Below are 15320 nucleotides of genomic sequence, written 5' to 3' on the forward strand. Positions count from 1 at the left end.
TGTATATGTATGTGGATCTAGATTCGTCCATATTCAACATATTCCTAAATACTTTTTTTTAGAAGACCACTGAGAGCCATCTTTTGAACTAATGTAATATTGATTATCTTTAATATTGACTAGTTATGATCCATTTCTAAATGATCACCCTTATTTGAATAAGGTCCAAATTTAGATTTTTTCAAGTGCAGTAGAACTCCGTTTGACCGGATTTATCAATGTCAAGTTTTTGTTCGGATAAGCATATATCTGGATAATTGACGTTTGATATATCCAAAGTTATTTGATTGCAAGAATATATTGTATGTATGTATTTATTATCTTATATATGTAATATTATTTGAAATTCGTAACCATATGCAAATTATTTTATTGTATATTTAACTGAAACCAAATAAGCCTAAATTACTATTATGCGATTCTTCTTGCTTCTCAAATCATGTATTCAAGGTTAGGTTAGGTTAGCTTCTGAGCTAATAAAAGCTTCTGAGTTTTTAATGCAACTTTTTAATGACAGATATTATTAAGAATAATATTTGATTTTTTTGTATCTAATCTAAATACGATTATGAGACACGTGTATGTATAACTGCACGTGCTGTTTTTTTTTCTCGTCCCGTTAATTTTATGTCGTATGATTGGCGTTCTCATAATCGGAGTTCTACTGTATATTATCTTGTTATTTTATTCCAACTCTATGAAGAGTTGACCGCATTCCCGTCTTGGTTTGTCGAGTTAATACTATTTGCACGTTGGGCAGTATGACCAATCCTAGGCACTGTGCTTCAGCCCTTATAATAACTCAAATTAAAAGTACAAATTCAAAATATTGAATTTTTGTAACAATAGTCATCCTAATTAATAAAAAATAAAATTCCTTATTAAAATTAACTTACTGATGTATAACAACACAATTATTTATAAATATGAAATTTAATAAAACATCGTTTGTCCTATTTTATATATTAAAACCGATCCAACTGCGAACTGCTACTTGCGCTTTTAGTTTACTAGTTAAGCCACTTTGACATAGCTATAACTGGGATAATATAGTAGTGACTATAGTGCGGTCAACGAAAAGTAGGCCGCGATCGTCACGCGCCTACCGGCCGTTTTACGGCATGGGTCTCCAAACGTTTTCCCGCCTAATATAATTTCAAATCGTGTAATGTACTAACGTTTATAGAAAAACAAAAAAAAATAATAATAATAGTACTCCTAAACGTAGAACCCCTGGATTTACGAAAAACGGCCGTTAGACGCGTGATGATCGCGGATTACTTTTCGTCGACCGCACTATAGTGAGTTCCCAACCTTAGTATATAACCGTGTTCTAACCTTCAAATTCTACTTCATCGTTTTCAGTATGTTTGACTAGTAACTACATATGTTAAAACATAAATAAATTGCAAACAAAGGTGTCAAAAAAGATTTTAACTATCATTCTTTCAAAAATAAATTATGTTATATTTTCAAACAAATAGGTATAATAATTAATACCATGATTTAACATTCACTGTATTTGGTACATTAACCTTTTTTAAACTTAGGACTCTTTGAATAATTCATCATGATCTACAAACAAAAAAATAGGTGATGAGTATATAATTAAAAAATATGAACGTTTTTTGAATAGTTATTCTTATTCAATATATTTTTAAATAATATATAAATACATATTTTATACATAAATAATTGCATAGGTAGGTATTAAACCGCAAATTTGAGCTTTTTTAGTACATATGCCTACCTATATCTAAAATATGTATATATTTTTTGTTTCTTTGGTCATACAATTCCGAGCAATTCGAGCCCTGACACTAATGAATTTATATATGTACTTATTACAATTACTATAGAAAGTAGGTAGCAGGTAGTACATAGTTTGTAGACAATAATAATGGTAGATAAAAAAATGTATGAGACACATGTATTAACGCTACATGGTTATCGGTTTTTTTTTTCGAAGAAATAGAGACAAGTATTATAAAAGTAAAAAAAACCTCTCTTCTTTATTACATCTATGTGTTAGTGTCTAATGCCAATTAGGTATATTAGAAGTAGTCGATGGTATGATACTAAAGTACATTCGTCAGTCGTACGTACTACGCATAATATAGTATTATAAAATCGTATAGTATTTTATACCTCCCTTCATGGCCTCACCCCCCCCCCCCTGTGGAACACCACACTCGCACGACCGACCCACTATCTCTCTCGGCGCGCGGCGGTGGCGTTCGGCGTCATCGGCGGCGGCAGTAAATGGTAAACACCGCGTTATCAATGTCAAGGACTGACATTATCACACACACACAAGCTCACACGTACGCACATACACAACATCAAAACAGAAGCGGAGTTATTGATTATTTTCAGCCAGTGTCAGCTCTTTAAATTTTCATTTCGTCCCCCTTATTGTTTTGTTGATTTTTTTTTGTTTTTTTTTTTAATCCGTTTAGTTTTTTCCTCCTACCCCACCGAAAATAATTCGCTTGGCGACTCGCCGGAACGAGTGAACAACTTACGCAGCGGGGAGCCGGACGTCTGTGTTTTCCGTTTTGCGCGGTCGGAGGAATGACGACGACGACGACGACGACGACGACGACGACGGTGATGACGGCGGTGACGACGGTGACGATGTCGCCGACGACGGTTCGCGACTAGAGCGATAATCGTGACTTCGACGGCGTTCCGTGAGCCCACAAAGCTGGTCGGTGCCACTCGCCAACTTACGCGTTCGAGACAGGAGCCGGAGCGCCGCCGTGTCCGGTAAGTTGGATGTTGCTATTTCTATTACTTTGTCCTTATATTTATGAGTATGGCATGCCATGGCTCAGATATGGAACATCCGACTCGCATCATCTAGTCTCCTGCCAATCACAGCATTTGTTACGGTCTCGTTGTCCGCTCCTTGATTCATGCATCAAACTGGTCCAAACGCAGCGATAAACAGTGCTGTAGAACAAACCTTTCAACGAAGCCCATATTAAATGTTTATATTGTCTTTTCGTAGAATGGAGACAACCAGTGGAATAGTGTGACTTGAATCCCATTTCTAGACTTGGATATTTTTCTTCGTCAGATTACCTCTGTTGCATGTAAGTAAATTTAACTAAGTTATAAGTACCTATAACTATATTATACAAGCAAACTTGTGTTGCTAGAAATTTCAAGTTGTCTCCATAATTGGAATGCATATTGTTTTTATACATCCTAATGTTGGTACTAGTTTAGAAAACATCTCACAGACATAAAAATAATAACCATCCAATAACTTGTTTTTTTTTTGTGTTCTCTACTATAAATACTCAAACCTTTACAGTATACATTACCTACTGATGTTCATGCATGTCTTATAATAATAAAAATTGTATTAATAATGATTAATATGCTACAAGGTAGCTACTACAAAAATGATTTTAAGTTTTACCTTTCAAAATCAAAATAATACAACATTTGGCATAATTCTAGTTTAGTTTCCTTACAGTTTTTGATGAAAAAAAAATAAAGGTACCATAATAATTTGTCAGTCGGACTTAGTTTCTAAGATATAACAAATTGAAATATTGAAATATTGTGACACAATGAATAATTTGGGCTACAGACAATTCATGATTATCTTTGCGGGACGTACATTGACTAATAATGATTTTTAAAAAAAATTCACCGGGGAGTTCAACTGAAATTATTCTGAAAATTAAAAATGTATGAAAATGAATTTAACTTAATTTAAGCACAGTGAAACTTTCATAATACTTCCACTTCCTACAGTCCCATGCGCAACAAAAAAATTTGTATTTTAGAGAAATTTTTTAAATAGAAATATCTAGGTAAATAAGTTTGGTTTCTAATTTAGTTTTATTTCCAAAAGTATTTTATTAAATGGAAGTTTTACTATACTGTATATATTAAGTGTATAAGTCTATAATTTACGTTATTAGATATAGTTACTTGATGTATGTATACTTGTATGTATCTAATTATTGATATACATAGTAACATTTACTATTTATAAGCCTCCATGTGTATTAAAGTTAATTACTATGCAAGTAGATAAAAATATATTATTTAGTACAGCGATTCTCAACCGGGGGGTCGCGACTCCTTTGGGGGTCGTCAATCCATGTGGGAAAAAAATTGTTTCACTTAGAATCTTATAATTAATAGTAAGTGTTATAATATATATATTTTTGGATAGTCCGGTAGTCGATAAAAACATTCATTGAAGTGTACATAATATACCTTTTTTTATAAAATATATACACAAATAAATACAATAATAACAGTTGGTTCAATTTTTTAATGCTTACATTATAAAAGGGTCGTTGGACATCTTGGTAACATTAAAAGGCAGGGATGGCAAAGCCATGGCACCCGAAAAGATTTTGTGGGCACGCGAAAATTTTTATCATTATATATTATATAATATAATATTATAGGACCTATAATAACCTAAACTAACCTTTTTATACTAATACATTAATTATACAATCAAATTATAGTATAACAAAATACAATATTTTTAATATTTTTTTCATGGCACGCTCTAAAAACAAAAATGTTATTACTAATTTTGGGCACGCGGTGTTCAAATGGTTTGCCATCCCTGTTATAGGGGGTCGCAAACTCAAAAAGGTTGAGAACCGCTGATTTAGTATAATTTATAGTAGATACATACTAATCTTAAATTCCTGAGAACAGAAGCAGTTAAAAACAATTAACTATCAAAAATTCAATGAACGAGAAAATTAATAGAGTTTTAGATTCTGAACGTTGAATGTATTGTTTTTACAATGTGTGTTTTTATTTATTTTTGAGTCTAAAGACACTTTTTGTAGTAAAATATTCTTTGATTTTCAACTTTTTTTCGTAGAAAATTTTATCTAATTTGTTAAAATTTTAATATTTTGGTAATTTTGGTTTGCAAAACCTTACACTGCCTTCACCCAGGACTCATTTTTATTTTATTTTGTACATGTTTTTTTTTTAATGATTTATCATTGAACTTAAATTGAACACTTCCGTTACAGTGACCTACTCAATGGCAAGGAACACACATACACTCGACCTTTTGTACAGCACCTACAAATTACTTTCTTGTCAACTTTTACATAGTATTTTTTGAAGTATTTTGGTACTAAAGTTTATTTGTTGTTACTGTTATATTCTATCGACTATTCTATTTATAAGCAAATGATACCTAATTACAAATATGTGCCTATACATAGTACATTCAGACTTAGTATGGGTATTTTATTTTATACATAGTTTTTTTGTCAAACATTTTTGAGTTTATTGGTTTTGTTAAAAGTTTAATAATTTTATCAACTAAAAATTGGTTGTTTTAATTTTTAAAGTATTTTTGAAACTTTTCTCTTTTAAGATACGGCATTTATTGTCTGCCTGGATATGCTAGTATTACCTAATAATTCAATAAGAGGGCTGTCATATAGTATGCGATCTACCAGTGAATTTACGAGTATAGTCTGCGGATTGCGAAATACCACAAATAAATGGTTCGAAAATTATATTGTGATATTATAGTAGGTATATCATTATTTTAAATAATTAAGAAAAATTAATGTACCTATCGTTTGTCAAAAAAATTGTTGTCAGCAAGGATAAATACTGTGTTCGGTGTAGCAACCATTCAAATTATACAAAAACTTCCGCCATATCTCTCAAAAATGCAATTAATAAATCCTATTTATTATTTTCTCACCACCATGTTTCCATGAGATACATGCAATATCCCGTGCAATATGTATTATTATATCTTATGTATTATACATAACATATAATAATTTTACCTTGGAACAATACTATTTCAAATTATTGTTATTGGAAGTCATAAGGTGTAAGACCACACAGACAAAATGTTCATTGAAGAAAAAATTAAACATTATCTATTAAAGATAAACTTAGGTCTGTGTAAAAATAGGCTGGTCGCTGGTAGATTGCATCCTATAGTGGCTGGTAGAATGCATTTGGCTATTGACCACATACTATATGATAGCCTGATAAGAGCATAATATGACATTAAACCTTAGCTATTGTACAATATTATAGTGCCAACCTTCTTGTATATGCCTAATGAGGTCTATTATTAAAAGTGTTAGTAAAATAATTCATACAAATGTTTTATTTTATTTTATATCCACAATAAACTAATAAGGAACTAATATAATTTTCATATGATCTATTAGAGGTAGGTACCCATGATTTTTTTTGTTCAGAGTACAAATTTTAATTTTAGGTTTAAATAATAGGTAGATATATTAGTTTTCTTAAACATCAATTATAAATTAAATGACTTATTAACACTTTAAGGTGGTATTCTATACCATAATTGTAAACTAAAATAGGGCAATTGTAACCTATTAACATTACCGTGAGTCAAACCTAAAAATATAACAATGCATCTAGAATAAATACAAATTTAGTTATTTAGCACACTATGTGCTAAATTGAAGGCATGTGGGCATGCAGCCATTATTAACATTTATGGCTACTTAAAGAGTCATTAAATGATTTCAGACAATATCTAATAAATGTTTTATTATCAATCTAAATATATATATTAAGTTAAGTGGAATACTGGAATGTAGAAACATTTCTACTATTTATTATTTTAGTAGATATACCTATAGTTAATTATTTTAGACAAATATATATTTTAAATATTATTATAAATATGTATAATTTTATCTTTATATGGTTTGCAGAAGAAAATATAACATATTTGATTATAATTAAATATTTTACTATTTGGTTTATAGCGGTAAAGCATATAGAAACACTGTTGTTTAAAGTGTGTACAACTTAAGTCTTAAATATTGTAAAACAGAAAAACATAATTTATGATTATAAAATGCATTTCATTTAATAAAACAAAATGTCAGTAATGAGAGGTTTAATGATTAATAATTATATTTACTTAGATATATAATATAGGTAGTAAAATTTGTATTTACTTACCGAAATATATGTAAGAGTCTTATAGTATCCTATACAACTATTTTAGTACCAAACTTAGTTTTAATAATTTTGTACAAATATTTAATTGGTTACCTTTGTTATTAAATGTAGTGTTTGTTTTATTGTTATTTTATGTTTAAAATGCATTAGTCCTACCAATTATAGTATAATATATAGATAGACTTAATTTTTCTTTCATTTTATTGTTTTTATTATTAAATTCTTATTTAGTAATATTATGTTGTTTTGTTTTCTAGGATATCAAATTGTTTATAGCTCAGAAATAAGAAATATCTCAGTCTACTATGTTACCCAATACGATTGCTGTATCATCTACTTTGGTAATTTTTGTTTTATTTAATTTATTTAAATAAACATAATGTTTAAAAAAAATGATATTAAATTGTTTAGTAATTGTTTTTTTAGCCTAGAGTGAAAAATAATGCGTGCAGTAAAAACGATGAAAATACTTCCTATTCAAAGTCTGTAGATTTTCAAAAAGATCGTAGAAGTTGGCCTTTGGCACAGGTAATGGAATGTGTTGATCTTGAAACGGTATCACACATTTCACCTTTGGAATCTGAAAATGAAACTAGTGCTGTAGTCCCAATTACTTCTTCTCACAATGGTTGTATGGCGGTTCTTCAGACAGATAATTTACAGTCGGAATGTATTAATGAATTGTGTTTAGATGGTCAACCAAGTAATGTCTTAAAAATTGTCTTGCCTCTAGTCAGCGATAATGTGCCATTTAATGGCCATCCAATAGCAATCGAGCACAATCAATTCTTTCAAGAAGAAGATTATGTTGTTTCAAGCAATAATCATGATCAATACTCTCCAAAACAATGTGTGGATATGCCAGTCTATGTAAATAAATATGTTAATAATAGAAATCATTCTTTACCCGAAGATAATGAACTAAATCGATTTAGTTCAACATTTGAAGACATAAAAACTTTGCTTAAAGAAGGTCTAGTAGATGGTCTAGATGAAATGCCACCAGACTTTCAACCTCCACACCCTCCTCTGCTTTACAGAGTTTCTTCGTTACCAAATCTTATAAGTCATGATAGTACAAAAAGCCATCATTCGTGTTCATACTTAACAATGTGTGCAACTAAACACGAATTATTTATGAATAATCTTTGCAAAAATATTGTTGCTAAACATGACATGTCTGTTCAAGTATCAACCGAATTATTCAAACATCAAAATCAAAAAATATATGTCGACACAAGCTGTCAAACTGAAGATATTTTTGTTAATTGTCAAGTGAATAATGAAGTTTTGATTCAGGAAATCCACCAAAATGATTTTCATATGATTAGTAACGTTTTTAAGAAAGAACTTGAAATGAATACCAACAATGAAGATGAAATTAAAAGTAACATAGAAGAAAACTGTACCAGTATTGGTTATATAAATATTAATGATTTTAATAAAAAACATGACACTTCTTTAGAAAAGGAATTATCAGGCATTGGTTATACAAATATAAATGTATTTAATAAAGAACTTCAAACTAATGCAGAAAATGACTGTTCAGACATTGATTACTCAAATATTAATGTTATTAACTCTGAATATAAAATCAAAACTAATGAAGAAGAGGACTGTGCAAGTATTGGTTATTCAGATGTTAACACATTTAACAAGACAAACGAAGTTAATGCCAACGGAGAAGACCGTACCAGTATTGGTTATATCAATATTAATGTTTTTAATAAAGATAAATTAGTAACTAATAATGAGGATAGTTTGACTAATGTTAGTTATACCAAAATAACAACTTTTAACAAGGCATGTGAAATCAAGCCCAATGACAATAATGTTGATATTGACTATACAAATATGAATGTAGTTGAGAATGGAAATGAAGTTGATGTTAATGAAGAGGACCATTTGAAAATTGGTTATACCAATATTAATTTATTTGATAAAGCGCCTGAAGGCAAAACTAATGGAGAGGACTGTGTCGACATTGGTTACACAAATTTTAGTTTATATGACAAAGGACTTGACATCGATTCTAATGATAGTTGTGAAAATTATGCAAATGCTAACATTTTAGAAGAATTTGTAAATGAACAGATAAGCCTTAATAATATTGATGGAGATTTTGATTCATTTTTGTTTGGACCATTGCCCCCATCACCTATTGAAGAGATTGGTAACTAATTGGATAATTAAAAAACCTTATTATTTGTGATTTGGTTAATTTATTGTGATGAATTGTATAGTTTCAGAGCTACCTATATTGAGTGGCGTTGAAACAAAAAGAGAAAACTCAGCTCCTGTACCATTCATATTTGATGTTCATAAAAATGAACCAAGTACTTCAATAATCAAATCTCGATCGATAGACGCAGAATTTTCTCATAACTTTCAACAACATCAAAAAATTGGAACACGATCTGTGAGTAACTTATGATTGAGTTAGTTATATTTTAAACTGTACAATGTTTATATAAATAATACACTAATTTAGTGTTGTAGGTACACTGTAAATTCTCCATTTGTTATCTCATAATGAATTAAATATTATTTTATGCTATTTGATTACTATAAATTCACATATTTTAACTCTTGATCATGATAATAAAACGTATAAAATGCATTAAAATAAAGCTGAAGTTAGATTAGTACCTAATTAGTTTATATAATTGTTTTTGAATAGATAATTTTACACTTTGAACTGCCTTTTCTTATTAATAATAAATTATTATGAATATTACATATGTAGGTAAAAAAAAATATGTTTGTACAAGTATAAAATAATACATAAATGTTATACAATTAAAATTGTTAATTATTTAACATTTTTTTCATATTCAAAAGTACCTAAAGCTAGTATTCAATGAAAAACATACATATACAATATAATATAGTACACATTTCCCCCCTCTCATTTTGCTTATTCTTTTTATTATTTTTGTTTATTTATTTTTTTGCTATGTACAGTTTTAGTTTTAAGTTCAATGAGTTTAAAGGACTTTCTTACAATGTCCAGGTAAAGTTAATAGACACCTAACTGGGGGAATTCTGCTGGTAATAACACCTATTATCAGCTCAGCCATTTATTATTAACTGGTAAGGTTATGTTAGGTTTGGCCTTAAATGTTATAATTATTTATATAAGTATAATATTGTTTACATTTCACATGAACTGTCACATTATAAATTGTAATTAGAATAATTTCCGTGGTAAAAGATTATTTTTATTATTATTGCCTATATCGATTCATTATGAATAATTAAACATAAAAAAAAAAATTTTTTCCCAAAAGAAAAATAACAAATTAGGTGTTAGAATTTCAAGCCAATTAATAGATATTTATTTAATCATTGATAATAATGTTTCTATGGAATTATAGGTGCAATCTGAGAGAAGAACTTATCCATCTGAAGTACCCGTTTCTGATGGATACCCTAAACCTTTAATGCTTAAAACCAGTATTCATCCCAGTACTATTGAAAAATTATCAGATATTTCAAGTTCATTGCCAGATACGCCACTATTAGGAAGATGTGATTTTCCCCGTCAGTATTCTGCCACTGGTACTAAAACAATGACTCAGATGTCAAGTAAGTTCAAAATAAAAATGTGTATAAAAATTATTTAATTGTTAACTTATTGTTCTTTGTGTATAATACAGATAGTATGAGCATCAACATGAGAGGTGCTGGTCATGGTTCTAGTATTGGCTTAGGTCAAGCAATGGCTGGTGCAGAGTTGTTGCACCTAAATGGACCTGGTAGGGGATGGTACCCACGGCAACGACAATTTCGTCCTGTGTCAGTAGAACAGCTAGACAAATTGGCTAGCAAAAGCCCTGTGGGCCACTCACAATGGGATTCTCGAGAAGGCCATAAACCTGTTACATTACCCCCTAACCTTACACCAAAGTTCTTTCACAGGTCTCCCAGAGAAGCACTTCGACGTGTCACTAGTCTACTTATTAGAAAGGGTTAGCTTATGAAATATTATTAAAATGTATTTGTTTTTCACTACTCTATCAAATAATTTTTTGATTGGACGAAATTAATTTATATCCATAATGTGTTCATCAATTATAACCATTTATAAATAATCCATAAAGTATGTCAAAAATAAAGTTGATTTATAAAAATAATCGAAAACCTTGGCTTGCAAACGTTATATTTGACAAAAAAAAAAAAAAAAACGATCAACATTTGTAAAGGTTATTATAACTGAAAACAATAAACAAAAATAATTAAATACTATAAAATAAAACATAACGGTTAATAAAATATAACATAGCAAAATGTAATTTATAGAATATCTTTAAACGAAATAGGTAATTTAAAACCCATTTATTTAAGAAGACGACATTAAAATGCTCGTAACTCTCTTTAAAATTGAAATATTAAAAAAAACCTGTCATCAACTAGATCATATGTTTACTTCTAAATTTCTTAATAAGTAAATTCACTCTAAGATTAAATAAAACCGAGTTAAATGAATTATTCAAAGCATACAATTTGTTATTTTATGCTTTTGCAAGAAAGAGATAGAGCATGCAGGATGCAAGTATGGCATCCTGTTCCAAGTCATAATATTGTATTCGTAGAAATATTTATTTCATGTCATTTATTTTGGTCTTAGCAAACAATCTAATAATTTATTATACTCCGTATCTGGGCTATATTCCCCGTTAAGTTGTAATTTTTTAATTTTTTGCCTAGAGCAAATACATAGTAATAATAGTAATGATAAAGGAATGATGCCCTGATAATTGCTCTGTAGAAGTACATACTTTTTTTAATTTTTCAATGCCGCCATATTGGTAGACTCTACTTCGTACTACTGAGGTCCAGCATCAAACATACAAGCTCCATGAAAATAGACCATTAAAAAATAAAATAAAATTTCTATTGACATTGAAAATTATGTTGAAAAAAATTAAGTTGTAAGCTACATACTGGATTTTTAAGCAAATTTTGGGTAAAATAACCTTTCAATTCTAAATAATAATAAACACAACAATTGCGTAACATTTTTATTTTAAATAACATAAAACAAAAAAAAATTTTCAACTCGAGCCCTGTTGAAAACATTTAAATATGATATGTTATAGTAGTGGTTCCCTACATTTTATGAATCAAGGCGCATCAATATTATTAGTTATTAGAAGTTGTAGCCCACTTTAAATAAGCATTGTCTATTTGTCAAATTAATTACTTATTAGAAACATGGAACAGAAACGTGAAATATGCAGATGTTACTGCAAATGTCTGCAGTTGGTGAGTTCTGACAGTCACCGGTTAATGTCGTCATACACCAAAGTCATTGGTGAATGTTGGCGTATTAATTTAAATATTATGTGCTGTTAGTAAACATTTAACGAATGTCGACATTTATATAATGATATTGGTAATGCCGATATTATTTAATCTGATCTCATCTAATATTCTTGAACCTAACCATTAACTAATATACAAGGTATTGTACAAGTTAATGATTTCAATAAAATGTTTAGTTATCTTATCCTGTGACTTATTATATCTGGATAACCGCCATGCTATATGCTGCCTTGTTAACATTTTGTATGATATTGTCATTCAACGTAGTTATAGTGTTATCGTAGTATAGTGATTTGCACAATAACCAAAACATTTTTTTTAATGGAAAACATACATGAAGTATTTTGTAATAACTTTAATAATTTAGTATCTAAAAAATTAGTTACCAAAAATGGAGTTATAAATAAATTATACACCAGAAACCAGTTTTCAGTATATAAAAAAAATTTAATATTAAATCACTTATGTACATATGGATAAAAAAATACATTTAAGGCAAGCTTTTGCATCAAATTCATCAACCGGTGGGCAAGGGTATACACAGTGTAATTTCAAAACATAACCTATGTCAATGTTAACCAAAATCCTTATGTAAATGTCAACATCCACTAGTGCATGTATATATTATTTTAATTTTTCAACATTTACCAATTTAGTAGGTGTATGTCGACATTCACTAGGTGATTGTCAGCACTCACCAATTGCGGACATTCACAGTAACACAGACAACATCATCTTTATATTATATATTAGGAACCCGCCTCGGCTCCGCACAGGTGCAATGCTGATACTAAATACTACAGAATGTCCCCTAAATCTGTATCAACTGCTCAATTTGCAATATCTTCGAAAATATTAATTTAAATTGCATGCTGTAAAGAGCCATATTGATCTATATTAAATGCACAATGTATTTAAGGTACTTAATTGTATATGGATTAATGTTGTATTGCTTAAAATCACTTTATGAATAAGCCATTATTTCTCAAAAAAGTAAAGGATAAAAAATTATTGTAGATCCATAAAAGATAGACATATACCATCGCAGACTTTTTTGTAGACATTTTTAAGGTGTAAAATTCTATAGTACATTATTTCGATATTTCTTATAGGGTTCAGCCAGCGTTTGTAATGAAAACACAAAAAAAAATTTTTTATTTACAACATCACATTAGAAACCTTTAAAATTATCACTGTTTTTCTACTTTATTATGCATGTTATGTACATATAAACCTTCTTCTTGAATCACTATCAATTTAAAAAAACTCTTCAAAATCTGTTTCTTAGTTTTAAAGATTTAAGCATAAATAGGGACAGACAGATAGCGAGAAACGACTTTGTTTTATTCTATGTAGTGATGATCACTATTCAGTGTATGAACACGCCACAGCCTGACAAAAATCTGTTCCTCTGCAAATCTCTATGTGGCACCCAGCCATGTATGAAACAGTTATGTTCAATTGTTTCATACTGATGTTAAAACTAAAAACATTCAGGTATTCACAGCACACCCTTTAGGAAACTGATAAAATATACGGTGGTGTGCCTAAATATTTAATTAGCCTATTCTAAATTATTTTTTTCGCTAAAATTTTTAACTAAAATATGCATAGTATAAATAGTTTTAGGTTATTGTTAAAATTCATTTAATTATGCTGTGTCTGTCTTTTAATCTAGAAATGGTTACAAATTTGACTTTTAAGTTACATTGGCAGCTCGGCAGAAGCGAGACTTTGAGACTCTGTCCCTCCTTAAACAAAAATCCCACAGCTACTTGTAAATAATAATTAATTCAAAACAAAAATGTATGGAAGTATTTGTATCTAAATTTAAAATATTTTATATCATGTTCTTTGTTTATTGTTATTGAAGCTATATCCTGATGACCCTAGTTAGTTATACATTTGTTAGGGTTTGGTTAAATTTTGAAAAGTACTAAATTGAATGTAATACGTAAAGAAAAATATATTTAATAAGTTCAAATCAAAGTATTCTAATAATTATATAATTTAATATTATCTTTTATATCTCATAGTGTAGAACCATCTAAATGTTATATATGAATTGATTGTCAATCGACCATTATTTGACACTTTCCAACATTTCAAAATATTTTTTAAAAAATGTATAAACAATGACATACCAAACACTACTTGAGTAGTAGATACACTACTAGATTTGAGATACTCAATAATATTTTATTTTGTTTCAGGTAATACTAACAAAAGTAACAAATCTAAAACTGTATTCTCTTCTTCAGTGATTGGGCCACACGGTAACTTATATTTATTATGTAATATGTACATATTTAAGAAGTTTCTAAAAGAATATTGACAAAATAAAAGAAATCCAAATAAAATAATATGTTTGAATACATATGGTTTTTAAAAGCCAGAAAATAGTCAGAAATTAGTTATATGTTATAACAAATATTAAATGATATATCAAGTTGCCCCTCAGTCTATAGTTATCTATAAAAATGTATGTTAAAACTAAATAGAACAGTTGTACTCCAATACTTTTAGTTGTTACTTATCAGGATGTATTGTATAAAATAATATAATATCAAAACACTTATTAATTTGAATGATATTTATAGTATGGCATATATACAAAAATATACATTAAGTTGATATTTGTATTATTTAATAAAGTATTTATAATTTTTATTAATTTTAGGAGATATAACTGAAGAATGTGTGACCAGTCAATCCAAACGTGGATTTTTCAAAAGCTTATGGAGAAAATAAGACTTTTTATAACGTGCAATCAAATTATGTGGCCATAAATCTTAAATTATTTATTATTTAATTTATCACTACTCTGTCTTCGAATCTATGTTTAACCTTGCGTTTACTTTACTAACTTTTACTATATAATTTTTTTGTATGTTTTTTTATGTGTAATGAATTTTGACCTTAGTGATAGAATGTTTGACGATATATATGTATAATTTTTTTTAACATAACATATTTTAATTTCTTATTATTGTTTTTTTTTTTTTTTTTTGATA

General features: G+C 28.8%; 1 protein-coding gene across 1 annotated transcript; it reads left to right on the plus strand.

Annotated features, from left to right (window-relative positions):
* Positions 1-2317: 2317 nt before the first annotated feature.
* LOC111030851 lies at positions 2318-15320 on the plus strand. The gene is made up of 9 exons (XM_022310547.1): positions 2318-2769; positions 3014-3098; positions 7236-7319; positions 7405-9151; positions 9222-9397; positions 10356-10566; positions 10638-10949; positions 14520-14582; positions 14987-15320. Exons 3-9 carry the CDS (start codon positions 7284-7286, stop codon positions 15055-15057), a joined length of 2616 nt encoding a protein of 871 aa, XP_022166239.1. The 5' UTR covers positions 2318-2769; positions 3014-3098; positions 7236-7283; the 3' UTR covers positions 15058-15320.

This window comes from Myzus persicae, unplaced genomic scaffold (assembly GCF_001856785.1).
Source record: "Myzus persicae strain clone G006 unplaced genomic scaffold, MPER_G0061.0, whole genome shotgun sequence".
NCBI lineage: Eukaryota > Metazoa > Arthropoda > Insecta > Hemiptera > Aphididae > Myzus > Myzus persicae.

Coding starts and splice junctions, on each gene's coding strand:
- LOC111030851 (XM_022310547.1), top strand. CDS start 7,284: ATGTTACCCAATACGATTGCTGTATCATCTACTTTG. Junction 9,152..9,221: donor ATCACCTATTGAAGAGATTG/GTAACTAATTGG, acceptor TGAATTGTATAG/TTTCAGAGCTACCTATATTG. Junction 10,567..10,637: donor AACAATGACTCAGATGTCAA/GTAAGTTCAAAA, acceptor TGTATAATACAG/ATAGTATGAGCATCAACATG.